This window comes from Cariama cristata, unplaced genomic scaffold (genome assembly GCF_000690535.1).
Source record: "Cariama cristata isolate BGI_N322 unplaced genomic scaffold, ASM69053v1 scaffold20997, whole genome shotgun sequence".
Lineage (NCBI taxonomy): Eukaryota > Metazoa > Chordata > Aves > Cariamiformes > Cariamidae > Cariama > Cariama cristata.
The window spans coordinates 11,544-39,347 of NW_009625181.1; the positions used below are offsets into that span (position 1 = coordinate 11,544).

General features: G+C 37.8%; 2 protein-coding genes across 2 annotated transcripts in view; one reads left to right on the plus strand and one right to left on the minus strand.

The window, feature by feature from the left end:
* Positions 1 to 946: 946 nt before the first annotated feature.
* On the plus strand, positions 947 to 18,929 carry GPSM2 (G-protein signaling modulator 2). The gene is made up of 14 exons (XM_009703522.1): positions 947 to 1,265; positions 7,630 to 7,851; positions 8,933 to 9,068; positions 9,560 to 9,702; positions 10,240 to 10,363; positions 10,641 to 10,756; positions 11,776 to 11,931; positions 12,734 to 12,842; positions 13,269 to 13,398; positions 14,003 to 14,073; positions 16,139 to 16,315; positions 17,103 to 17,265; positions 17,402 to 17,619; positions 18,482 to 18,929. Exons 1-14 carry the CDS (start codon positions 1,204 to 1,206, stop codon positions 18,644 to 18,646), a joined length of 1,992 nt encoding a protein of 663 aa, XP_009701824.1. The 5' UTR covers positions 947 to 1,203; the 3' UTR covers positions 18,647 to 18,929.
* A 1,662-nt stretch (positions 18,930 to 20,591) lies between these two features.
* CLCC1 (chloride channel CLIC-like 1) overlaps positions 20,592 to 27,804 on the minus strand; it is a 9,860-nt gene continuing 2,647 nt past the window's right edge. Inside the window, exons 3-10 of the mRNA XM_009703520.1 lie at positions 27,358 to 27,465; positions 26,156 to 26,377; positions 24,918 to 25,058; positions 23,727 to 23,820; positions 22,490 to 22,587; positions 22,259 to 22,405; positions 21,366 to 21,659; positions 20,592 to 20,819 (exon numbers count right to left, since the gene is read on the minus strand). Coding sequence (XP_009701822.1) covers positions 20,592 to 20,819; positions 21,366 to 21,659; positions 22,259 to 22,405; positions 22,490 to 22,587; positions 23,727 to 23,820; positions 24,918 to 25,058; positions 26,156 to 26,377; positions 27,358 to 27,465 — 1,332 coding nt within the window. The remainder of the gene's footprint in view (positions 20,820 to 21,365; positions 21,660 to 22,258; positions 22,406 to 22,489; positions 22,588 to 23,726; positions 23,821 to 24,917; positions 25,059 to 26,155; positions 26,378 to 27,357; positions 27,466 to 27,804) is intronic.

Sequence of the window (27,804 nt, forward strand, 5' to 3'; positions counted from 1 at the left end):
TTCTTCTGGTGACTGCTTTAAATCTGAGCTCTGCTCTTGTCTTCTGACATCTCTGCAGTCTCTTGATGAAATATGCATTTGTGAATTACACAACTATATGTTTACTTGCAAAGGAAGGTAATTATAGTACTAAGCAGTAAATATGTCAACTCCTCTACTAAAAATATGCTTAAAAGTGGGTAAACTTTTGAATACAGAGTTTCTTTTCTGTTAATCTTTTCCTTGCCAGCCTAAACATGTCTAAAGTCTAAGTGCTGGCTGCTGCAATCCCTTTGAAGCAAAGTTTGGAGCTCATATGACAATGCTGCAGTGTCTTGGAACGTGAAGCCAGTGTGAAAACAAACAAAAAAACCCCAAACCAAACAAAAAACCCCAAACAAACAAAAACCCAAAACAAACCAAAAAACCAAGCCCCCAATCCTCCCTCCTTTTCTTTTGGGAGCAGGGAGGGGTAAGAGGCATAGAGCTTAAACCTCTGCTTGCATCTGTGCTCATAATGTTCTGGGTGGGATGATCTCCAGAACGGATGATCTCTGTATGGGATTGTGTCAGCCAGTTCTGACTACCGTGGGATTTGAGCTAACCATCAGGTTCCAGCAGTACTGTTTACGTGTAAAGCAATTTGTGATCTGTTTCATATCATGCCTTTCATTCATCCTTTAAGCTTTTTGCTTGGAACTCATGAGGCCAAAGAATGGTAACAAGAGTAAATGGCTCAAAGTTTCCAACAGAAAAGACAGGATTGGTTTTTGTTAAACCTTCTGTGCTTTCTTGCTTGCCTACAGGAATTGCCATATGTATGTGGAAGGCTTTGGCTCTGGCTTTAAGTTCTTGATTGATGTTTCTGGCTTGGTAGGAGTAGTGTTATGTTTTTACATCAGCTGCAAATGGTTATGAGTTATTAACTGACTATGAGACTTCAAGCCAAGCATCTTGTGTTCCCTTTGCAGAAACACAGCTGAATGGAGCTTAAAGGGCCACAGATGAAAGAACTTGAACACGTTTCTGAAGGTTTAAGATGTGTCTGACAGTGACCTCCTTACCTTAGTAATAAAGAAGAGTTTTTTCAACAGGAGCCTAGGATATCTGTTCTCCAGCTTATTAATATACTAACTGGAATGGTGTTCTGACAACAGTTCTCCATAGTAAAGTACTTACCCTACTACAGACCAGTATTATTTTCTCTACTGATAATGCAACTCAATGGAGGACAGTAATGTTTTGATAAGCATGCGTGAAGATCGTTCCTTTCATGTGCGATACAGGTAAGACTATATTAATTTTAGTGTGGATGAATAAATGCTGTTCAATAGAGAAAACTAAACACGTTGCAACAAATAGTTTGGTATCTTTGTTACTAGTGTAATTGAAACTGAAAGCCAAAGTCACTTTTTTTTTTCTTTTCTCAATTTTTGAACTATGAAAACTCTCTTGTATAGTAATTGTATTAGTATAATTACATGATTGTATAGTATTGGAACTGTGTGCGGTTGCAGAATAGTACATGATTGTATTTCTTTGTATTTCTGATAGAATGATACGAAATATGATCCCTGCATGATAATACCTGCTCTCTCTTTTTTTTTAGCTTTTGGGCTGCATATGCAAATTGTTAAGTTTTGTCTGCTGAAGTTGTCTGTACTTGTCCCATTATCGCTTCTATGAATGATGAATTTTTAGGTGCGCTGTCACATAGAGCAGTTTTCCTTGACTAAAATAAAGAGATTTGATTGATAGAGAGGAACTGCTTTGATACCTGGTACTATAAACGTACTGTTACTGCAAGTCGAGAGGATATGTGATTTCCCTTCTTTTCTCCTTTTTCTTCTGGAATCCCCTTTACAGACCTGGAACAACATGTTTGCATTGCAGGCTCCCTCTGATGAACCTGAACAAGAGAAGCATTGTGTAGTGCATGTTGTTGGGATGGCTGGTGTTTGGAAGGGTAAATCTTGCGGCTCATTCAGTAGGAAGGGACACTGGAACACTGGAATGATTGTTTTAAAAACAAATAAAAAGCGTGATTCTTGTGTGCTCCCCCCACGCTCTACTCTGGTCATCCTTGCTTTGGAGGCCTTTTCCTTGCTAGCTAACAGGAACAAAGCACTACCTGTATTTGTAAGACAGCACGTGCTACAGCTTAACATTAATTCTGAAAACATTCTGACAGCGTTCAACTGCTGTTAGATTGGTCTTCTCTTCCATTTCATAGAATTACAGTGTTAGGTCTGGTTAGCAGTGCAGTCAGCAGGAGGAGCATTTTCACAGTCAATAAGGAGGAAACTAGCAAATAAACTGTAACTTACTCTCTGCTCTCTTTATTTTGCTAAAATCTTTATATGGCGGCTATGCCAGCAGGAAGCCCTGAGTGTGTGAGCAAGATGCTGCTTCTGTGCTAAGGGTTTCTTGGATGTATCTAACTCCCAGCATTCCTGTAACATGTTTACCCACGCTGTTGCTGATGCTCTTGGACCTCCCCAGGCAGCTGTGGAAGATCCTTGCTCACTCTTCGATAAAAGCGGGAGCTCTTCAGGGTACTATTACAGAAGTAAATGGATGAAGAGAGCGGCATGGCTGATTGTCTGGTTTAAATTGACAAGCCGAAAATAACTTCAAAAAAATTGGCGAGCACAGTCAAGGCAAAATGTGTGACTGCTTTATGCTGTATTTCAGTACAGGCTTGAATAACACTGATTGACAATAAAAATGTTAATGGCCTTATTAAACCTTTTTGTAAGAACTGTAATCTGATGAACGTTTAAAAAACATCAAGGCATAATCCTTTTAAATTTTTTTAAATATTAAACTGTTCTAAAACTTGGAGAAACTGCAGATTAATTCAGTATATTGAACTGGAATTTTATGATAATTTAATAGCTATAATCTGTAAAGATTTTATTTGGTTGTGGTTTAAAACTTAATGCAGGGAGGAATAGGTCATAAATTACTGGGGCTGGTGGTGTTATTTATCAGTTTTTAAATTTTTATACCTACAGGTATTGTCCCAGGCTCGTTTGGCTCTGACTACTTTTTCCTTCTTTCTGGTATTCCCTTAGAGCTGACCATAAAGAAGCTGGTGGCCCGCTCCTAAGGAAAGGCTTTACTGCGAGTCTGTTTCTTACTGTGCAAGCTGTTTCTTTCTCCCCACTGTAGTTGACCAGTATCACTTAGCCACTATAAAAATGCTTTTGCTGGTGAAAGGAAACTTTTTTATTCTTGCATTGTTTAGTGACTGCAAATGAAATGCTCATGTTAATGAATGGGACTAATAAGTGATCTGTAGAGTAAATATTTGTGGAACTCGCATGTCTTGGCCTTCTAAATTTGTACACCAAAACCTTTTCACTGCTTTTGTCTTGGCTGGAGCAAAAGAACCCAAAATTCAGGTGTGTGATTTCTTTGTGTATGTGTGTGTGTTGTTTTGTTTTGAAGTTTGCCATCAAACTTAGTTTGACTAAACACAGTGTTGCAGTGGAGGTGTAGTTAAGTTGTTTGGAGTGCTTAATGTGGTATGCTTCTGCATTATGTACAGAAACCAAGAAAAAGGGCGGGCGTCAGAAATAGTATGTGATCTTTATTATAGGATGCTATAGCATTAGTAATTTTATGCATCTGAATTAAAGAGATATAATAGGGTTTTCTTGTTTTGTGTCTAGGTATGTTACGTGTATTGACATGTTTCATGGCAAATTGCATGGCAGCCCCGCTTCACCTCAATAGCAAAAAATCCTCTTAGTGGGAATTGAACAGAGTAAAACTGAAGTAATTGTGTTTGGAGATTGTAGTAATCGCTGAGTCTTCTTGCCACCTTCTATTGCCTTATTTCTTACTGCTTTTCTGTTCTTTATTGTAAGATGAGAACAGCTGAAGGAAGGGAGACTCCGAAATGGGAGGAAAAAACCAGGGAGTTTAGGGTGGAGGCAGTATGCTTGGGGTTTATATTCTTATAAAGGTAAGTGTAAAGGTTCAAAAGAGAATGTGAAGAAGGTCAGAGAAGAACAAGGGAGAAAAAGAAGGGGGAAAAAAAAAAAGTAAAAAGAAAAGGGAGCCAGGCAAGATGAAAAGCTTTGAGGGACAGATAAGGCTGAGGTAGTTTTACAAATGAGGAATTATTCAGGAGATGCCAGCCTTTCAGAGAACAGGTCCAGGCAACTATAAACAGGATAACGAAGCCCTGTATGAGTATTTCCACAGTAATATGTGGAAGAACATTATCCTGTTTAGCAGGAACAGCATTTCATTAGAAGTACACAGATGAATGAGCCTTGTTCTCTTCTGGTCTCTGCGGATTCAATGTATCTTTTGTTTAGCCATTGGGTGTTGAATAAATAAGTAATTCAATTCAGCCCTGGGAACAGAGAAAGTAATTTCATATTCTCCTTGTAACTATTTAATGACTTCCTAAAACATTGATAACTTAGCCCTGTCTAGTCTGCAGACATGCTATTTAACCATTAGTAGTGTCAGTTAAAACATTACTAAGAGACGATGTTTTTTTGACTGGAGAACACCTATGTAAATCTTTAAAAAAAAATAAATTGTGTTAATTTTTGTAATGGTCCTTTAAGTAATAGAGAGGGAAAAAAAAAACCAAACCCAAACCAAACCCAAACCTCTTCTGAGTCCAGTTTTGGTACTTGATGGATAAGCCTCGCAAACTTAAAATAACTGAATGATTTCCTAGCTCTTATATAATGTGAATAAAATATTAATATTGGGTACAGGCAACTGTGGAAATATTTATTTCATTTTCTCTGTCCTTTTTTTTATACAGCTTATTTAGACTTTGAAATTGTAGAAGGTCAGTAAGAAATGATCCAAATGGAATTATAGCTTTAATTTGCTGTACAAATTCTAGCAACATGTTAACATAACCTTTCTAGAGTTGCACTCAAGAGTAGTGTTAGATGTTGGGTTCTGTTTTACCCAAACAATTACTAATTCCCATTCTCATTTCCTTCCTGTAATTCTGGTTGAATTGAAACACTGCGTAATAACAGCTGATTTTCATCAGCCTGGGTATAAGCCTTAGCTTCTTATTTATTTATGTGCTGTATTAAAAAAACCCAAATCTTTCATTTTTTGAAGTTATATGAAGTCTAAGGTTGCAAAGTCAAAAGGTTATGTTTCAAGTTCCTTGAGGAAATAGTAATGCTGCCTTGGCATTTTGGCAGTCTTTAGCAGAGTGTGAAATTAATTGAATGCAGTATATCAGGAAAATTACCGGTCCATGGCATTCTCTGATACTGTCTTTGTACCTTTTTAAACTGTGCCTTTTCTTCATTGATTAGGTGGCCGATGCATCACAGTTGCAAATCAAAACATACTTGTTTTTTTATGGGATAGATTCATTTATAGAATTGGTGTCCAGTATAGCATTTTGACTATTACATCACATACACATTTTGCTGAAAACTCTACCCTTTTTAGCCATTCAAGCTAAAAATCTAAAGAAATGAATGTGATTGTGTAATGGTGGAAATCTTCGCACTAAGGAGCACCATTATTTTCTAGCCATCACTTTAATTGGATATGTCAGTTAACATGAGGTGCCCGGAGAGAACCTCTTTGGATAGGATTAAGATTACCCAATGAAGTGTTTTAAGTCTTAAACCTTCAGATGCTGATGGTGTAATCATTTCTGCCTTGTACTTAACTGTACTTAATCATTTCTACCTTTTCCTGTCTTACATTCAACACATGCACAATGTAATAAAAACCAGGTTGTGTGTTCTAGCAAATAAGAATGCTTTAACTTCTCTGAGAAGAGCTTCCAAGCATAAGAATACTGCATGTGTTATGGATATCCAACCTGAGAAGTTGGGCCTGGGAAGAACTTCATGCCTGAGTTATGATTTACTGTCTACATCTTTACCAACTACCAAGCATACAGTATTTTTAATTGCAAAAGCTAAATATGTCTGTCATCTCGTTGTGCTTAAGTTGTGGAATGTCGAAGACCAACAGGTATGGTACTATTTTGTGTTGGTAACTTATTTTACTTATGATCCAAATTCTTCTGGTTCTCTTGAAAGTCATTGGATTTTTCAAAAATATTTCCTTCTTGCTCAGATTTCAGTAGAATGTTGCATAACGTATTTTTTTCTGATTTAGAAAAATAAAGAAATGTAAACATTGCAGGTATGTTAAATTCTTCTTCAGTATGTCTTGTTAAAACAGCTGTCTTCTGGTGTTGCTGTAAAAATAACTTTTGGAAAAGCCAACATTTGATTGTTGCTATTACTGATCTCTGCGTATGAAGGGACAGTTTTAGGAATAGAATTCTAAATGGTTTATTCTTACAACCAGGTAAATATCAAATGATGACATAATGAGGCGATCTTTTAACTACGCCAAGTGTTCTGTTTTGGAGTGCAAGCCCTTATACTTCCTGTATAATCCATCTTGAAGAAAAATTCAAAACAATATACAAATGTACAAAGTTGATGTCCACTTTTTGGCAATATTAGCACATGCTTTTTAAATACTTACAGAATGTCTCTTACTGAGTTTTCTTTTTGAAACAATCTTTTAAAAGTAGAATGATGATGTTTTTGAGAGCTTTTTAAAATGCACGTATCTTGAAAAAGCTAGAGAACCATATTGCTTCAAGATCAAGACCTGAAGTTTTCTTTCTTCTCATCCTCCTCTCCCCTACCTCCCTTGCATCTCAGAACTGGAAAGTAGGACATGTTTGTATATAAACATTAGCAGTTACTGAAATGTTACCTTTTGTACACCTGAATTCACAGTAGCAGAAAGACACCTGAATGTTTTTTGGCAACTGCAGTTCTCTAGCAGCTTCTTGTTCAAAATGTAATCTTCTACAAATTCTGCTATAAATTCGTTCATGAGTATCTGCTTTGCTGCTTGCAGTATTTTGTACCTGTGTAATCACACAATTGTTTGCTCATAATAATAAAAAATATTCCAGTGGGTTCTGGAATGATGGCATCTCCATTAAGTAACTTGAATTGACATACATTTTGTTGTTAATTCAATCTAGGTCTTTTTTCTTTATACTCTGCGAATTTTCATAGCACTGCCACTACAGGAAATGATGAAGTGCCAAGGAGTATTGAATCACATAGGAAACAACTTTAGGAAGAATAGTCGTGGTCTTTGATACACAGAAATATTTGAATTTGAATTTGAATTTTTTTTTTTCTATAAGACATTTTGCAGGTAACTGTGGTATCAGCCTAAAAATTAAAGTGCTTACGTTTGTCAAAATAAGTATTTTCCAAAATAACTTGGTTTCTAGGTCACTTTTCTAAAATTATCTAGATGGTGAAAACTCTGCAATTTTGAATCCTACAGGTGCTATATATGGACAAAACAGCATTCGGATTTCCTCCCTGAGACTTAAAAAGAAAGAAAGAGAACAAAAAAAAGTTGAAGTTATTTGTTCTAACGTTATGTTTGCTCATCACCACTGAAGTTGAAATTTCCATTTCAGCGTTAGTTTTTGTAATATTAGAGCACAAAGCTCATGGCATGTACTGTGGTGCTGACTCCCTGTCCTAAAAGTAGAGGCCCTCTGAGTAAAATAACCTCTTCAGAACTCAGATTATTGGATGCAGTACTGCATTTAGAGTGACCGTTTTTCTTTTTACTTAAATTGTGCAGGATGGAGGCTTCCTGCCTAGAACTGGCTTTGGAAGGTGAGCGCCTGTGTAAAGCAGGAGATTGCCGAGCTGGTGTCTCTTTCTTTGAAGCAGCTGTTCAGGTTGGAACTGAAGATTTAAAAACCCTCAGTGCTATTTACAGCCAGTTAGGCAATGCCTATTTCTACTTGCATGAATACACAAAGGCCTTGGAATATCATCACCATGATTTAACTCTTGCAAGGTAATCTTGTGTCTGTCTTTAACCATATTCGCCATGTCATCCCATTCTTGTAGAGACTGTTCATTTTCCTACCAAACCCTCCTATTGGTACTGGATAATGAGTGAGTGTGGTGATGGCAGAGGGCCAGGGGGTCTGGCAGGTAACTTGGTTGCCCTTTGACCTGGGAGCTAATACCCAGTCTAGCACCATAATCCTAACACTGACTGAGGCCTCACCAGGTTTGTGGATAATTAAGTGGCTTCTTTAAATCCACCCTTTTTTTACCTTTTCCTGTTTCTAAAACTCAGTCTTTCTGGTTCTCCAGAATGTTAAGCTGGCTCTCTTGTTTACTAGACAGAACTCATTCATATTTTCTCTACGTAAAATTCATAATACGATATTGTGAAATCTAAAAACTCTGTGCAGTTCATATGCTATTTATGCATCTGACTTTTAATGATTTGGTATAGATCCAATAAAAGATATAGGCACCTAATGTACTTAACCTCAATTCAGGCACAAATCTGTTCTTCCCCCTGCCTTAGCCTGCTCAAGTGCTGTAACCTTGTGGGAACTTCTTTTGTTGTGTTATTCCCCAAGTATCACCCTTGGAGTGGTTCGGTGGCAGCCTTTTCCCTTAGTCTCATTTAGAATCTGGAAATGTAGTATTACCTCTGAGCTTTCTGGGAGACCAGTATGTCTTGTAAATAGGATCAGGCTATGAGAGTCAAGTAAAATGCAGAAACAGTTAAACCTCTCTTTCTAATGCTGGGGCTGTCTTTCTACATAATCGTTAAGAATTTTCTCTTTATTATCTTCCTAAAAGAAGTGATTGTTTTTGGTTTTTTTTAACCTTAAGTAGATGATCAATACTATGAGTACTAGCAGTTGCACAAACACCAGCATCAAAACTGTCTGTCACCACAGGCTGAACAATGTTTATGTGAGTGCATTTTAGATATAAAATGAACTGCATACATACGCATTTACGTGGTTGTAATCTCTTTTCATAAATTCTTGTAATTGTGCACCATACATCGATCTTCTGTTTGGTTTCAAATTATATGCTATTTACTGGGTGCTTTATTTCTGCAATTTTAGGACAATTGGAGATCTACTGGGAGAAGCTAAAGCTAGTGGGAATCTGGGCAACACCTTAAAGGTACTTGGGAATTTTGAGGAAGCTATTGTTTGTTGTCAAAGACATCTGGATATTTCCAGAGAGCTTAATGATAAGGTAAGAATTGCTTCGGAATCTAGAAGTAAACTGCTAACACCTATTACTGAACCCTGTTGTGTTGGTAATGAGCGTGCCACCTTTCAGCGGGAAGTAAATACTGAATATTCCATCATTTCTTCTAGACAGTAAGAATCTGTTAGTTGCAAAATAGTTGCTTGCACCTGGAAGACTGTAGGTCCACATTAATAAATAATATCCTGTTTTGTGTGTGTTTGGGTTTTTTTAATTTAATTTTTAATGATAATTGGCCTTAAGACTTATTATGTATCTTGCACTTCATAAGGAAGTAGTATGCAAAACAATTTGATTGAGGGAGGTGACTGAGTGGGAGTAAGGTGGGTGATAAGAACACGTTTAGAAAGGGCAGAGCATGTGTTGACAACCAGTTAACAAACTTTTTTTCCCCATCTGTGGATTGTGCCAATAGTTGTTGTGACACAAGACTTTGAAGCATAAAATTTTAATGCCTTATTTTACTTTTGGCTTAGGTTGGAGAAGCAAGAGCACTATATAACCTGGGAAATGTGTATCACTCTAAAGGGAAAAATGTAGCTAGTGCTGGGACTCATGATCCAGGGGAACTTCCAGATGATGTGAAAAATGCTTTACAAAAAGCTGCAAATTATTATGAGTAAGTAGTAGCTTTAAATGTAGGGGATTGAGAGGGTATGATCATCTAGTTCATGAGAATATTGCGAGATTTGTGGGGTCCTGAACTTATCTGTGGCACACTTCTATTCAGAACACTGGTAGCTGTGAATTTTTTCCTTTTAAACTGGAGAGTGCACTATTTTTTTGTTATGCCTTTATTTTTAATGTACCTCTTATTACCTTTCCCTTACGTTAGAATCCAGCAGTACTCTTCAAACCAGACCATGACGATAGGACCTTGGTGTACTTATATATAATATAGCTTTATAACTGGAAGCAAGTGCACCAACTTGAGTAAGAATGCAATTAAGTTTGGTCTCTCACAGGAAATTTTTCCTACTCAGTGGAGGATTTATGGTTGCATAAAGGCCATTAAAATAGGCCAAAGTAGAATACCTCTACGTTTTCCTTTATTTAAATGGATTTTTTTTAAAAAAATATTTAAATGACTGTGAGGGGAAAAAAAAAAACCTCTTAAAAGTCACTATTCCTCCTCTTCTCACTTCCCCCAAAACAGGGAAAACCTGACAATAGTGACAGAGCTGGGTGACAGAGCAGCACAAGGACGTGCCTTTGGAAATCTGGGAAACACACATTACCTTCTGGGAAACTTCAGGAGTGCGGTTTTAGCCCATGAACAGGTACAACAATGTGCTAGTAAGGAATTCTGTTCTAGCAAACTATCACCGGTTGCTCCTGACCTTAAGTACATGTGGTAGATCTTGTTGCAAGCTTTTTAATACAAGTTTTAAATCTCAGTGACACAGCTTCAAGTTTGGCCGTTCTTCTTGAGCATTGTTGGCCTAAAGAACAGATACAGGTGCACGGTGTAAAAACTATGAGCATGCATTTCTGTATGCAAGTGTATGTTAGAAAGTACAAGTTGAGTAAATAACGCAATTATTTCACATTTTTCAGCGTCTCCTAATTGCAAAAGAATTTGGTGATAGATCAGCGGAAAGAAGAGCATACAGCAACCTTGGAAATGCCTACATATTCCTGGGTGAATTTGAAACCGCTTCTGAATACTACAAGTTAGTTTGCTGCTTATAAATATGATAGTTCATATCTCTTCTTGTGCAGTTTACTTCTGTTGTGCCTGGTATTTTAGCTCCCTGTAGAATAGCCATCTCTTCAACATATACTTGGGAAAGAGCTGCATTTGTTTAGCAAAAATAACATTTTTTCCTTGGTTGTTTAACTATTCTGGTTCTTTTAAGGGAGGGGGCAACTTTTTTTTTTTTTAACTTTTTTGTTACTTTAAATAGATTCTTCTGACATCTTTCTGTTGATAAGCATTTATTCCCCTTTATTCTAGAACCAAGCATTACTGTCTTAGCCCTTAGCAAGTTCTGGAATGATCTGAGTAACTTTAATACACCCGAGATGGGTAGCTGTCTTAGGTATACTCACAAGCTGAGATAGGTGGTGCACGTCAACATGATTTTACATATTTAGGCTGTGTTTTCAATCAAGTCTTTTTTCTTGATGTCTGCACTGCTAAGCAGTTGCTATTTAGGGAAATACAAGCTTGGCAAAGATACAGTATAGGTGTTGTTAGTATCTCACGTGGATTTTGGAGCTCACCCATTCTTTTTGAAAGAGGAAAAAAAGCCTCCATACTGCACAGGTTCCTCTTCGCACTCAAATTCTTCTTGCCCAGCAGGGGCAGGCTGGCTCGGTCGTCGTAGGTCTGTCTTACTGATGCTGATGGAGAATATACCGTTCTTCTTGTAATGCTGGCGCTAAACTGTTCCAAGTGCTTACTGTCAGGAAAACTGCTACAAATGAATGATGAACTAGACGGTGCTGTTTGAGGGATCAGTCTGCTCTGTAATAAAGTAAATGAATATAGGCTGCAGTGCAGGGGAGTGGAAGACAAGACGCTTAAAATTTTTGTAAGAGTTTACAAGATAGTAATTTATTAGCAGCTAATTTGCCAGCCCGGTGTCCTAATTGGTTTAATCTGTAGAATTAATTTTTAGTTGCGCAAGTATATTTTAAAAAACTTTTCCTTGCTGTGATTTTTGGGATGATTAACCCTTTTTTTCAGGAGGACGTTACAGCTGGCTCGACAGCTGAAAGACAGAGCTGTGGAAGCCCAGGCCTGCTACAGCCTTGGGAACACGTACACTTTGCTTCAAGACTATGAAAAAGCAATCGATTATCACTTGAAGCACCTTGTGATTGCTCAGGAATTAAATGACAAGTAAGCCCTAAGAAATTGTTTAATGTATGTATGACACTTCAACCAAATCCTGTTATCTCTAACTCTGCTGTCATTGTTCTGCATGTGACAGCTGAATTAACATGAATTCCCTACAATGCCTGGCTCCAGTTTTCATATAGGGAAAAAATAAATTACTCATGGAGGTATTGCAGCTAGTGAGTGCATCTGAGATGAAAAACGAATTGATGAATGACTGTCTCTACATCTTCTGTCAGCGTCTTCTTTATAAATTAAGAAAAGCAGATCTCTCTCATGACTTCATTAAAATAATTTTGCATACCTTCACAACAATACATCTCCTACTTTTCCACAAATTAAGAACATGGGAAGGGATGGGGAACAGAAAGTAACACAGTAGCAAGTAATGCTTATTTTATAATCATGATTTATAAGGCCTTTTTTATAATGTTGGGTACAACTAAAATTTTTTACAACTTTTAAATGCACTTCTAACTCAATAGGCAGAATATATGAATAGTAAGGCATGCAATCTGAGGGAAAAGTAAAGGTTATAAAATGTTCCATGCTTGCAAAACAGAGCGGGTTAAGTTTGCTGTGAGCTTAAAAATGAAAATTTTGATTAGATTTGCTCATATTTATGGTTATTCCCAGATCACACCCCTTTAAATACAATACTGAACGTGTTGGTGTTGGAATGGTTTCTGATGACAGCCTTCCATTTTTCTTGGCACAGCAATCTTACTGTGGCAGTATTATGAAAACCTGACCCCTAGTGTTCAGCCGGTGAAGGTATAATTGAAAATGGGATTATTTTTTGCAGAATTGGTGAAGGAAGAGCATGCTGGAGTTTAGGGAATGCATATACTGCTCTGGGAAATCATGACCAAGCCATGCATTTTGCAGAAAGGCACTTGGAGATTTCAAGAGAGGTACGATTTTCACACTCCACGTACGTTGGCTGTTGGTTTTTGCTCTCACTGAGACAGTGATTTTATGGAGGTGTGGCCATGCACGTGATTTTGAATGACGGAATGGATTTGGAATGACTTCCGAGATAGTTGATTCCAAATTATTTCAGCCATGTCTCACTGCAACTAGCTCCTTAGTTGCAGTGCCACCTCTGATAATGTCATCATGGAATCCAAGTGAATAGCCTAGCAGAGGTTATTTAGGCTTTGTTATGTACCTTTCAGTTGTTAATGCACTTCATTGAAAAGATGATTCTCTGTTTTCAACCACAAAAACTTTTTCAGATTTTTTTCTCTCAGAAATCTAGGGGACAAGATTTTGCTTTGTATTTATGTATGTGTATCCTTTGTTACAGTAATAGAACTGCTTATTTTATTTGCTTGCAGGTAGGAGACAGAAGTGGAGAACTCACTGCTAGACTTAATCTCTCAGATCTTCAAATGGTTCTTGGATTAAGCTACAGCACAAACAACTCCATGATGTCAGAAAGCCATGTGGTAGATAACAGTTTGAATGGTAAGTGCCTATTCCTGCAATACGTTCTAACAGTGAACTTCAAAACGAATTTGTTGCTTGCATTGTTTTCTGACTACCAATGGTTGAGTATGCAGGGCTCCCCCCCAGCCCAAGCTAAAAAAGATTGTTTTTGCAATATTGGAACCCTTCAGCTCCTCCTTTTCCGGAGGATTTACATTGTGAATCACAGGTTACTGCTTAGTTTCTTCACATGATGTTTCTAATCATCCCGTCTCCCCCTTTTTTTTTCTTTTTCATGTGGGAGATGTATCTTTTTGCTGCCAAATTAGGTCTTTCCTTTTTTCTTCCTACCGTCTTAGCAACACTGGGGGTTACAGTAGAACCCAGTTCATCTGATGTCCTCCGTTCAAAGATACATGGTCCTTCTCTTGTGTCCCATGAAAGCACCTTGTGTAGCTTATGTCTGTGTGGTTTTGAATGCTGCTTTTACTAGTGGTTATTTATTCTCTACCGATATATTTAATTGTGCTGTTTTGGAACTCAAAATTACTGTATCTTGGACCTTAGATGAGTACAGCCACAGCTTTGAAAGTGACACCATAAATCTTAATGATAAAAAGATGAACCTGATTCTTTCTTGAAGGTACCAGACCGCGAGTAGGACGCCGTCACAGTATGGAGAACATGGAACTTATGAAATTAACACCAGAAAAGGTTGCCACTTTCCTTCTTTCTATTCTGCCAGTGAGATTGCAATGAAACGCTTCTACGGGTTTAACTTCAACAGTTGTTATGAACAGTCAGAAATTTTATACTTAACTTTGAAAAACTCAGCAGAATGTTGATGTGTCACTTGCATCCCCTTTTTAATTTAGTTGATGTTAAGAGTTATGTAGAAGCATGTCTAACAAATAATACTTTTGTCATGTAGGTAACATTCAGCATCTTACACATATAATGGTTGTAATGGCTTGTGGAAAGCTTGCTTTATTGCCCTCACAAATAAGAAAGAATGGGGTCCTGTAGTGTGCATCAAAGGAATTCCTTTCATCTCCTCTTTAAAAGTGGTTTGAGGTTGCAACGTGAAGGTGATTCAGAGTAAAATTCCTAAGCTTTAGCTCAGCTATTCTGAACATTTTTTTTCTTTGGTTACAGTCATTTTATAGGCACTTAAAATACATGTTGTGTTTTTCACTTTGGTATTTCAACCAACTTGCAAGCCATTAGGAGTTTCAACATCTGTCTTGAGTAAGGACGCAATTTCAGCAACGCTGAAACTGCATCACAGATAAGTAAAGTAACTTCCCCCCCAAGCTCAGAGAAATCTCTTGGAGCTGGGAGTTCCCAATTAAAATCCTTATATCAATTTTCAAGAGATTTCCTTTAAATGCTGTCTGCCTTTAAGTGGTGGGCTGCAGTTCTACATAAATGGCTCCAATCCCTCCATACCAGGGTATCTAATTCCCATCTCTTCAAGTGATGCGAAGTCTGCCATCGTGTTTATCAAATAGGAAATTAAATCTCAAAAGCTTACATCTGGACAATTGTTACAGCAGAAGTCAGCACTGATGCTTAAGAGCCTCTCTGTGTACTGACGTAACAAGATTGTGCATTTAGTTCAGGGTGGTTCCTCTGCAGGGAACCTCTAAACTTTTGGCCAGTTATCAGCTGCGCTTTCTTCCTCTCTGAATCTCTTTATCTGTGGTATCTTTTAGAATACATAGTCTGTGCCCTAAATATACTAAAATGTTTCATGTGGATTTTTGTAATAAAGTATTAACCTAGTATTGCAGTATAGCTCTTATAAAGGGCTTTTTTCAAGATACTCATTGAGTAGATTCTGAAAATCCCTTCCATAAATGTCTTTGATACCTAGAACAACGTATGACACTAGCAATATGGTTTGAGTGTACAGGATGCCGTCTTCTCAGAGTTGGAATCTGTGTGCTGATCTTAAAGAAGCCTTTCAAAGGCAAACCATCTGGGTAGGCAGTGTTGCTGACAGATTTGTGACTGTTCACAATTTGCAATGTTGAATCAAGAAAAAAATGGGGTTTTATTCAGTTATTATAAGAGTTTGTCAGTTGTAGATAAAGCTGTTGATTTTGTGGATAATTCTGTTTGTTTATTTTAGAAGAGACTTTAGGGAAGATCTGTCAAGGTGATAAAGCTATCCATTCTGTTCTTCAGTGAAACTAGATGGTTATTCCCATTTGCTCTTGTGCTGGCATTCTTCTCCCTCTTCCTTTTCAGTCTTTACTGGGAATTTTGTGTAGATCAAGGATTTCATAGAAGGCTGGTTGAGAATCTGGGTTTGTATAAGGGTTTGTTTTGCTCTGACTTTTTGCTTTGTAAAACTATGGATTTTTAATCTTTTTTCCTTCTTTCCAATTATAAGAACGTCAGGTGGAAAGTGCCAGCTGTGTCTGCATTTTAGCATTCACATTAACTACATTTCCTGCACTACAGTCAGCAAGGGAAACTTCAGCATGTTTAATTAAATATACAGTTTGACCACATTTTAATCAATCGGGTGTCACACTACAGTTCAGTTACAAGACTGATCAGTAACAGTACTAACCTGCTTCAGGTAACAAGAGCTCAATAATCAGAGTCCAGTAACAGAACCAAAACGCAAGTTTTCACTTCCTCATGGTTGGGTAAACTAAGTAATGTGAAAGCTGCTTCAGTTTGGGGAGGAAAAGCAGCAGCAAATAAGAGGTAACCATACAGGTAACTAAAATCAGAGGGCTTAATTTCATGACTCTTGTTTTCTTAGGTTCAGAACTGGAACAGTGAGATTCTTGCTAAACAGAAACCACTGGTTGCCAAACCTTCAGCAAAACTGCATTTTGTAAATCGACTAAAAGGCAAAAAGTACAAAAACGGCACCGCTTCCAAAGTTTTGCAGGATGCCAGTAATTCTATTGATCATCGACTTCCAAACTCTCAGAGGGTAGGTTTGGCGAGCTGTGGAGACCATGGCCTTTACTCATGTTTGTCTGATCAGAATTACAGAAAACACATTCCTGCAGCTGTCCACTTCAGTTTTACTGGATTTAAACACCGTGGCTCTGTAAAATGATGCAGAATCTGCCACTCTACAGCTGTCTCCTGGGTGGTGCCAGCTTTAAGCTTTTCCTGCTATTGCAACTTTTTTTTCTTCCTAGTGGATTTTCTAAGTTATAGCTCGGCTTGCACATATATTTTATTTCTAGTCTCTTCTAGACCCTGCTTCTCCAAACTTAAAAAAAAAAATCTAGTTTTTCCAATTCAGACAGTGGGAGATATTTTTGACATCTTTTTTAGGTTACTGCACTCTTGACAGAAGTCAGGTAAGAATAAAAGAACTGAGTCATTTGATCTAGATTCACCATAGACTTGAGGAGGTGACAGAAACTGTTCATTGCTGTTCTTGTTTTTTTTCTTTCATGGGCATTTGGGGTTTGGGTGGATTCACGGCTGAGGAAGAGTAACTCCAGTTGTACTGATGAGGGTACTGTTTCTTTCTGTTTCAGAGAATGAAATGTTTCTTTTACCTTTCAGAAGTGCTTGCCAGATTATTAGCATTTCCTCTTATGATAAATCTCTTGTCTGTAGAAATGGATGACTGAAAAATTTCATTTAACGGATTTCTGATATGCAAATACCAAACATATTACTGAAATGAAACTGCGATGCAGTTGTCCGAGTTTTAGGTACTCTTGAGTTCAGGATACCCCTAACTCTTCTCTCCTCTTCAGAAAAACAGTCGAGAGACAATGGCAGATGAAGGGTTCTTTGATCTGCTGAGTCGATTCCAGAGTAACAGGATGGATGATCAGAGATGCTACTTCCAGGAGAACAACAGATTCTCAGCTGCTTCAGTGGCAATGGCCTCTACTCCACCTAAAACAATGAGAAAATGTAATTTTTTAAAAGTAAAATCTGTATCTGACTTTAGTTCCTGCCAAATACCGTTTTAAAAGTGTATCTGCATGCAAGACTGAACTATGGAAAGGAACTTATTTCTAGGCTAACTTGTTTTCTTCCTCCTCCCCAGCCTTTTCTACTTCTGTAGTCTCGCCCCACACAGATGAATTTCTAGACCTCCTGGCTAGCTCGCAGAGCCGCCGGCTAGATGACCAACGCGCTAGCTTTAGTAATCTACCCGGCCTTCGTCTCAATCAACACAACGGTCAGTCCGTCCTGGGTCACCTCATGGCAAGTAACAACAGAGAACCAGATGACGACTTCTTTGATATATTGATAAAATGCCAGGTAAGTTTTTTTTTTACAAAAGTTCTTCAGATTCCGAGTCTGGGGATTTGATTTGTGCATCCTGCTATTTAGTTTCTTCAAGTAAGCCACCGTGTTTATCATGTGTTTTAAGATACAAACGGATCTGGTGCACAAGGAAGAACATAGAGGACAGAAAATTAGGATTTTTTTTTTCCAAGGTTTTTTTTTTTTAAAAAATTTCTTTTTCTTGTTTTCATTTTTTTTCCAAATTATCCAGTGTCTAGTAAGTGTAATTTTGGTATTTATACCATTTTAACCATTTAAAGTAACAAGTGCTGAAAAGGTGAAGGAACACAAGTGCGGCTATTAAAACGAGTATGTAAAATGATTTTATGAAAAAGTGTTTAGCTCTAGCTTGTTGGGAGGGCACCTGATACACCAGGAATCCTAACTTACCAAATGAAAGAATCCAGTATCAAAGTTTTAGTGGTGATAGTGATCATCATTCCAGTGTCGTTAAGTTTAAATAATAGTTCATGACAATACACAAGTGAGGCATCTGATTGTCAATTACAGCACGGTGTGTATATACCAATTAGACCAAAGAGAATTTAATGAAAACCACTTAAATCTTGTTGTGCAGTATGAACAAGAACTAATTGGGGGTTTTATTTTCAGATACATGTGGACAAGTGCTTTCAAGGAACCATTTTAGCTACACTTTCACTCTTACTAATTCCACTTGAGAAGTTTAACTTGAAACAAATCTTACTAATTAAATCCTCCTAATAACTTTAAATCTGAAAACAAAAGTTTTAGTAATTTTTCACTTGCAGTGTTCACTTATTTTATGATATATATTCCTGTAAATATGCAGCTTTATTGCTTGGTCTGTCTGTAGGGTTCCAGACTGGATGATCAAAGATGTGCTCCTCCACCATCGGCAAAAGGACCAACTGTACCAGATGAGGATTTTTTCAGCCTGATTTTACGATCGCAAGCAAAGAGAATGGATGAACAGAGAGTCCATTTACCCTCTGCTATAAAGGGACCAAATTCCAGCTGAAGAAACGGACAGGCGCATGCTGTACAGTAGCATCTTGGATATCATTTTTGTTTGCTGGAAAAACATACATGCCTTTTTACAGAAGACTGCGATTAGTAGTTTTGTCCCCTTTCTAATAATTCCTTGTACAAATAGCAGCAGCATCACACTCGTGACCAGTAGTTAGAGTTGTCGCTGCTCTTTGCAGTGGGCAGCTTCTTTTAGCAGCGTCTGAGATACTGATTACTGCATCTCCCTCTTAACTGCCTCTAGGCTATGGACATTAATATGCATTTTTTTTCCCTGTCACGGTATTCTCATTGCTGATGTGTGGATTCTACCATTGTCTCAATCTAGTGTAAGACCTAAATTTGTATGTTCTTTTTAAAGAAAACTTGATTTCCCCCCCCACCCCAATTTGTACCTCCCTGGAAAAAGGTCCTGTTTTCTTTTATACTTTTTTTAAAAATTAAAAAAAAAAAAAAAAAAAAAAATCAAACTCTAGTTTTCATTCTATTTAGTACAAAAATAGTCTTTTCAAAACATGCTGGGTTTTCTTGGTAATATTTAGTTAAGTGTTCCCCGTATTACTCACAGCAAACTTTTACAATCATAAGAATTTTTTACAAAGATACGCTTGTTTTTAAGTAACGGCTGCCAATGCTGTTCTAGAGATTGGGTGGTACATGTCCACACACCAGAGAATCCCAAGGGTGGTAGCTGATTGGCACCAACTACCACGGATGGCAGGTAATGCCTGCAGTAACGAAAGTGTTACAAACAGTAAATGTATGGATGCTGCTTATTACTTGACCTCACCAACTTCTCCTTCTCTTGATAAGGAGGTGCTGTGCTGGGGTAGTTCCTGGGAACAACAGGTGTAACTTAGTCTTCCCCTCCATAGATACCCGTACTGAGGTAGGTGGTTCCCGGGAACCCCAAGGGCTCTACGTTTGTTTAAGTGTAGGTGTCTTTAGTCAGCAGCCACTGGTTTTAACGCCAAAGGTGGCAAACTGATCACTTCAGGTATTTATAAATTAAGTGATGTCATCTTTTTTATTGAAGTAGTATACCCCTAGAGAAGAATCTACAGTTAATTTTAGCTTCAGAGTTAAAATGGCATTATAAGAATAGTTAAACAGACACAGAGGCCACATAATTCAAACTGTTTTACAAACATTCTCTTGCTTTTTTAGCACTGAAATTGAATCCTACTGAAACTAAAACTGTCCTCCTTCTGCTTTTAAGGAGAAATGCCAGAATAGTCTTCCAAAACCCATGTGTTACCATCAGTTTATCACGCTGATCTTCAGTACTTTTACTTAGTGCTTCCTATTCCACATTCAGCTTTGAATTGCCCTAAAAAAACATCTGATACAACATCAGCTTCTCACTCCTCTGCAAATTACTCAACTAGAAGAAAAATCATCAAGCTGTCCTAATACAGAGCTGACAAGCGGCAAACTAATTTTGAAGACCATGAAACAAAAGAAAAGCATATAAACCAAAACGTAGTCATGAGACATCTATTTGAGCTGCGATTAGTTCCATGTGACTTGCATGAATATCAGCAACTTTCCTCAGGCTGTTTGACAGTTAGTTACCTGATGAGGCTTATGTTTGCTAGATCACAGAGTATCAGTGCTTTCCCTCCACTGAGTATCTAGTTTTACTCAACATTTGTTACACAAACTTGATTTCAAACAAGCAGCAACACCCCAGAAGCCTGTTTTCTTGGCCACTTAAAGTTGTATTATCTTACTGAACACATTGATTTCAAATTCCAGAAATAGTACACGTACTCAGTCTCTCAGTTTTTAGAATCCCACCTTACCGCTACGCATACCTAGTGCTCTGACCAAAGCCGCGTTCCCATCAGCTTACTGATGTTCTCTTTTCTACATTTGAGAACTAGAGCAGAAGTAGCAAGTGTATGACAAAACTTACAGCAGAGCTTGGGCCTTCCTTAGTCTCCTTCCTGTGAGGCACAGGAACTGCTCTTTTTCTTCCCTTCACGTGGTTCCACTGCAGAACTCTTTTCTTCTAGGTTTTTATTAGGATCACAGTTTTCTCCAGTGTCTCGCTCTGCTTTGCCTGTCTCCTGTTTCTGCTGCTCAAGTACATGTTCTTCAGGAAGGTTTTCAGCTGTGATAGTTTCTAGTCTACAACCTTCAGCCTCAGTGTGCAATCTATTCTGTAAAAATTAATAATAAGCTATTAAGCAAACAATCCAAAGTGATGGCATCTGTTGCTTCAGGTGCATCCCAGCACAATGGGCAGAACTCCCCCAAAGCATGACTGGTACTTTTTTTTCCCCCCTGCGGAAATCGTACATGTAAATAAGCACAATTTAGAGTGTCAGTCTGGTTTTAATTTGCTATAGTTTAGTTTACAGAAAAGTCAGCACTGCTTTTCCCCCCTCGCCCCTTCTTCTGTGCATAATCATTACTGCCCGGGCTGACATGAGTACAGATCTCTCAGAAGAGAAGTTATTTGAGTCTTTACTATAAAAGAGTCTTAAGTCAGTAGTTTCCTGCCACAGTTAGCCATTACACAGTATTTTTCCAGAACAAAACGTGCCCGAGACACCTCTGCCAAACTGTTCTGTAGGGGAGCAGGTAGTTCCTTAACTCCTCTCTCCCCAGGATTTGTGTTAAGCTTGTTTAAACATGTTCTAGCAGATGACAATTGAAATCTATTAACTTTCATCTCTGCTCAACGAGCACCAGGACTAACATACACCACGTTCTGGTTTGTGAGACTCTTCTACTTGCGTATCTGGCTCATTGCTCCTATGCACGATGTCAGGACTTCTGCTGCCATTTCCTGGTCTCGTGGGACCATCTCCTCTGTCATACGGTCCTCTATAAACATAAGGAAGCTTCTGCAAATAATAACCATCTGATTTACTCCCATCAGGTTGCCCAAAGTCTATTCTTTCCTCTTGACTGTCAGGTGGGGGAAGACTTTTCTTCTGAAAAGATGTTAAGTATCTTAACACAGACACTGATGATCCTGCACCATAGCAGAAAGCCTGGGAGAGGGGAAAGAAAAACAACAAAATACCAAATATTTGCAGCCTACGGGTTTTCAGGCACAATTCAAAGTCACATATCTGAAAAACACAGTAAGAAAAGCTCAGGCGATCAGAACGGCTGCAGTACAAGTCAAGCTTTCTGCAGTCTGACCGTGCTGCAGGAACTGCCAAGACTGGATGTCGTTTATCTTCGGTCCTACAATAAAGATGCTGAAGGCTCTAACTCAATGCTTTTCTGTATAAAAAGCTAACTGTACCCATCGCTGGGTAGAAAGAAGAAATGGGAAATAAGCTGCAATAAACTGTCATAGAGTCTAAGATTTTAAGTAGTTTAATGCCATTTTATCCCACTTGGGGAGTGGGGGAGAGATGTGGTTTAAATACAAACTTCACGCATTTTAATTGCTAAACCAACTGAACTATAAAGATTTTGTCAAGAAAAAATTCCCTCGTAGAAATAATTTCATCGTGCTAAGAAATCTGTTCAGTAGCACAAATAAGAAATAAATGATATAACAGATAAAAAGCTCAGTTTTAATTTTTATATATTAAACTTATATTTAGGTATTATTAATATAAGATAAATGTGTACAAACCAGGACAGCCAGAGCCATCATAATCAGCACTGGAACCTGCAGAATAAACGGTATCTCCTTCATAAGTGCTTTGATGAATTCACCAATACCTTGTCCTACGTGCTTCAAAGGCTCAGTTACAAAGTTGGTGAAAGTAATTGCCAATGCCTAGAAAAAGACAAATCGACAAAGGGTGTCGTCACCAATTACAAACATAAACACAGGAATGGTCCGTTTAGGCTTGGTGTGTACCTTTGTCGGTGGCACCAGCAAAACAGGATTCACTAGCAGAGTTTCGTAGTACTTCTGACAGGGATCGTCCTGAAACGTCCATTTACCTCTGAGCCATTCTGTAGTCAAAGCAGAGACATAGTTGCACTACTTTTTAAAAATACATTTTATGACACAGTAGTAATACAGAAAGTAGCATTTCAATTATAGATGGAAGAGAACTCTTCTAGATATGGTTCAAAGCTCAGATTTATTTTTAAATATCTGAGATTAGCTTGGCAGTGTAGTTTATCCAGTCATGGGGATGCAGGAAGGAGGGGGAAGGCCAGAAAGAAAAAGAAACTGAGTTTCTCCCATGTTTAGTCAAGAAAGTTCTCTTTATTAGATGACCTTAGTCCCTAGAAGCCTCAGAAGAAAAATAAGTCTCCTCTGTGGGAACTATTATCTAGTACACTTTGTCCACAGCTACTGAAACAGAAGTAATTCTGAGTGTTATGACTCATCCGCCAGGCTGCAAGTAGATGAAAAAATGTGGTTTTTAATTGCTAGATTTCAAGGGACTATTTTAGTTGTAAGCAGAAAGTCTTACTCCTTTTAAGGGAACTTTTAAGAAGCAATAAACAAGTAATTTATGACATCACTGTTTCTGTAGTTTGATTTTAGTGCAATCAGAACATAAAGCATTGAAATTTGACATAAACAGAGCAATCAGAGTCAATAAATTACAAAGGGAAGGCCATAACAAGCACTCAGTAAGAGTTGCCATCATTCCTCTACCTGCTGTAGCACCAGGTAACAAATAATGGCTAATAAAAAAAAATTCAGCTTTCTCTGTAAAATAGCAACACTAGAGTAAGTAGTTAGAGATCTAATTTCTGAAGTCCAGTGTACTCACAGGCCTGGCAGATGGATAAAAAAAAAAGAACCAAAACATCTTTTTCTTCATTTCTGCCCTCCTATCTTCAATAAACGGCACTGAATGGTACTGGGGGAGGGGACTTGGGGAAACACGGGCTAAGTTACAAGGAAAAGAAGTAACGCCATGACATGCTCTAAGCACAGTTCTGTGATCAGCTGTCCTCCAAAGGCCTAGAAAAGAAGGTCTTGTGGGATGGAGACATGGTGAAACCACACAATCATGTATTGCTGAAGAAAATTCAATGTCCTACTCATGAAGAAATCGTAGTAGTCTTGGAAACTATTACCGAATAGTTTGTGATCTTAAATAGTACTACAAAATAACGAAACAAGTATTTACCAATAAGACTTTCCCCCCAGTCCAACTTCTCAGCACAGACATTATCAAACTGCCCCATTTTCGCAATTTCTGCTTGATGCTGCGCAAAGGCCAGCTGCAGGAGAAGAGGAATTACTGGTCAAACATGAACCAAGGTGGTACTGCGCGCAGAACACCTGCGTCCGTGCAGCACTGCACCTGAGCTAGTGATGTTTGCTCTCAGCAGGTTTGGGATAATTACCTGTGTCAATCTGTATTAAGAAGAGTTTGCTACCCAAACAATTGAACAGAGTTAAATTCCAAGTACTTCTGGGAATGGATAAAAACTACCAAGATGGCTACCTCCGAGTTATTCTCCAAATGGCGCCTGAATTACCAAAAGAGCAAACTCCAGTATTCACAGATACAAGTTCAGGGCAAAAGTAATCTGACGACATCTTGTTTCCTTAAAACATTTCTGGACTAAAACCAGAGACAGCTGCTACACGGGACATTCCCATTAACAAATACTTGTATTCATTATAATTTTGCCTTACAGCGGCAATGATAAATAGAAAGAATTAAGTCAAATCATCTGCTGAAAAACTCTTGACATTCCTCACTGACTCAATCTAAGACCTCTGCCTGGCAGTCCAACTGATCTTCAAGAGCCATCCTACTCCCTGGCACTCCGCTGTTCCTGCATCTGACAAGCTGCAGTTAAATTCTGATATCAAGAGGTGAGGACTGAGATTTTGTGGTTGGGCTATCACTTAGTAGCATAAATTCCTCCTCATTAAAACCAATACCATTGTACAGTCAGCCACTTTATCACCATTAATGAAGTGTTTATCTTTGGTCTATCCCATGTTAAATAGTTTCAGCCAGGGAATCTTCAGAAAGAAAAAACTCCCCACAATCTATTTTCGTAAGGCTTTTCTACCAAGCTGCTTTAGACAGGGTTCACATCTCCCTTGCCCACGCAGTGAAATCACAGTTCTACTGCTTTATGAATTTTGGGCACCTCTGCAGCAGGATAAAAGCTGGCAGGGTTTCTTTTGTTCTTCATGCCTAATACACCTGCCAACACGCAAAATAAAATGTTCATCCCTTTGTTTATTTTGCGGTCAACTATTGCTTTATATGAACTAATTAAAGGATTAAATAACCTTAACTCCCTCAAAACTGTAAAATTTTAACCCTAAAAGCCAGTAAGATTTCAGAACAACTTACCTTATACAAGTAAAGCCAATTCCATGCAAAACTGATGAGAAAACTTATTAATAAAACACGTTTTAGCTGAACAAACCAATGAATACGTGTCCAGAGCTCTGTAGCTATTACAGTTACAATGCACACTAAGCACAAGAGTATCTGAAAAAGAAAACAGGAAAATATTATGATCCAGATTTGGAATTTTCCAAGCTCACTGCCAGTACACATGAAGGAACTTCCAACTTTCGTTTTTACTAGTGTCATTTACACAGAACCATTGAGAGAATTTTTCCTTGCTTTCGCAGTGTACCTGCAGCACTACAAGGCAGAAAAGTTTCATGGTATTACTAGCAGTCACTCCTATCACAGCCTTACACTGCAGTTGCTCATTTCTTTCTTGAGATATTTAGTTACTTCTTCCTTACAATATTTATCACGTTACCTACCATACCTTAAAATTAGAAAATTGGTGTAATTCAGCGCCTGAGTAGCATGTGCCTGCTATGAACCACAGAAGGACTGCTACCAACTCCTGCAGTTTGGTTAAGAGACAAAGTTACAGTTTGGGTAACAGCAGCAAGACTTCACAGACTAGGCTACTCTAAGATCAGGTCAGCATAAAATGTGAGCATGTTCTGAATGGTAAAGATTTATTCAGAGAGCTTCAGCTTATTAGAGATCCTCAGCATAGCACTTTAATTCCATTTTAGAGAACGTCATATTTTCCACACAGTCATGCTCTCCTCCTCTCCAACACTATACAATTTTTTTCCACAAAATTTACAAAAACCTCTGACCTATGAGACCTCAAATATATACTTGTCTCAATATAAATATATTCTAACTCCTGCAGAAGCCAACAGCTTCGGCATCTATTTGAACATGAGACAAATCTGGAAAATGTATAATGCAGGAGTTATCAGTTTAAGTGATAAGAAAGTACTACAGTCTAATGAGTCACACAACACAGAAATAAAAGACAGGAAGAGAAAAAAGAAAGCTTACCAGGAAAAAAAACGTAAACTACAACAAGAAAAGATGATCACAGGAACAAAAAAACTTAAATTCCTACTTCAAGTGAATACATCGCTTCTACCTTCAGCAACCAGGAGGCAACAGTGACTCACTGTAAGTACGATGGAAAGAACTGCTTTACGTGTGCAGTTAAGATGGTAATATTCATTGACCAGACTTGCACTTAGAAACTGGAGAAAAGAGCAATTTAAAAACAACAAAACCCTTTCTTCTTCTCTTACCAGAAACACATTATATAGATCAATTCCAAAAGTGTCTTCAAATCTCCAGTGCCAAGCTTTATAATCATGGTGCTTAAAATTGATCAAAATATCACTAAGAGCATCATCCACAGCACCCGACTGCCAAGTTTCCTCATTGAGAAACCTGAGGATCTCCAAATACGTCTGTTTTGTAAGGATGATCTCAGCATCATAATGGACGTGGCCCACATTTTCCTCAGGCTGAATTAAAAGAAAAGCAAAACAATGGTTAAAAGCTGCTTATTTAGAAATAGAAGTACATATGAAAAACTGTATCCCTAGGCAAAAACCTGATTATATACCCTTCGGTATGTACCAGCACCCTTTCGAAGCAGAGTGCAGGATGAAGACATGGGACAGGGAGCACACTATGATTCCATAACCTTTTTGTTCATTCTTCTAAACTATATAAAATACAAATTCAACTGGTTTGTACTCTTTCAATTCTACACAAAAAATTAAAAAAAAAAAATAAAGAAAAATGAACCCAGTTATCTTGCCTGTTACTAAAAATTTAGAACCACTTCTCATTAACAAGTAATAATTACAAATGCGCTATATATGCCCTGATCATGGCTGGGTTATACAGACAAGCTATTAAATACCAAAGCAAGACATTTTACATTGCTAAATAGAATGTTCTTTGTTAAATATTAATTTTGCTTATTGCTAAAAATTTATTCCTGTACCTCTGAATAGAAAAAAAAAAAATCACCAAAGACAGCATAACAAAGAAAGTAAGAAGGTGATTCTTGTATGTAAACTCTAATATTATTCTTAGGTGGTTAACGTGGTAGTCTAAAACAAAGGCCTAAAAGATCTACAACAAACAAACAAAATCTGGCTCTTTCAAGTTTTAACAACCATTAACATGACCTGAACAGCATATTACTATAGCTGCATCCCAGCAATAGATATTTAGAGACATATTCTGAATTCACGTAGTCTTCCTTTGGATGCTTTACAGATAAAACAGCAACTGTCTCTCCTGAGCAAACACTGCTCACTAACAGCAATACTGGGTGCACATACTTCTGTAATTTTTTCCTTTGCAATTCAGTTCCCTTCATTTTAATTTAAAGTATGCCAGAATAATTAAATCAATACTTGATAACTGTGAAAAATACATCAAGTAGTAATATGAATTCTAATTAATTTTTAATGATTGTTCAAATACTTACAAGGCCAAGTTTTCCAGCTTCATTTAAAATCTTATTCAAATATCGCTTAAAAATATAAAAGCTACGGCTTTCACGCGATTTGGCATTCCTCTTCTCACAATCTGCAACCTGCAATATAAAGACACTTTTATTCACTTCTTGCTCAAATCAGCTTGTTCATAGGAGAAAAAAAAAAACCTTACCAACACATTAAACTCAGGATTAAGAGAGGCACATTTCTTCAGTTTAGCAATAATGCCATGATTAGTACACCAGATAAAAAGTGTATGCAGTTGCTGAAGATGCTGCTTTCCACGGGACTGGCCAGAACTGGAGATTTCAGATCTGCTAATAATACAGTTTGAATACTAACCTCAGTAAGACCACAATAAAAAAAGATCTGGGTCTCCTTGAATTTTAAGTTCCCATCAGGGGAGGGGGGCGGGGGGGGGTGGTGCAGGGGGCGCG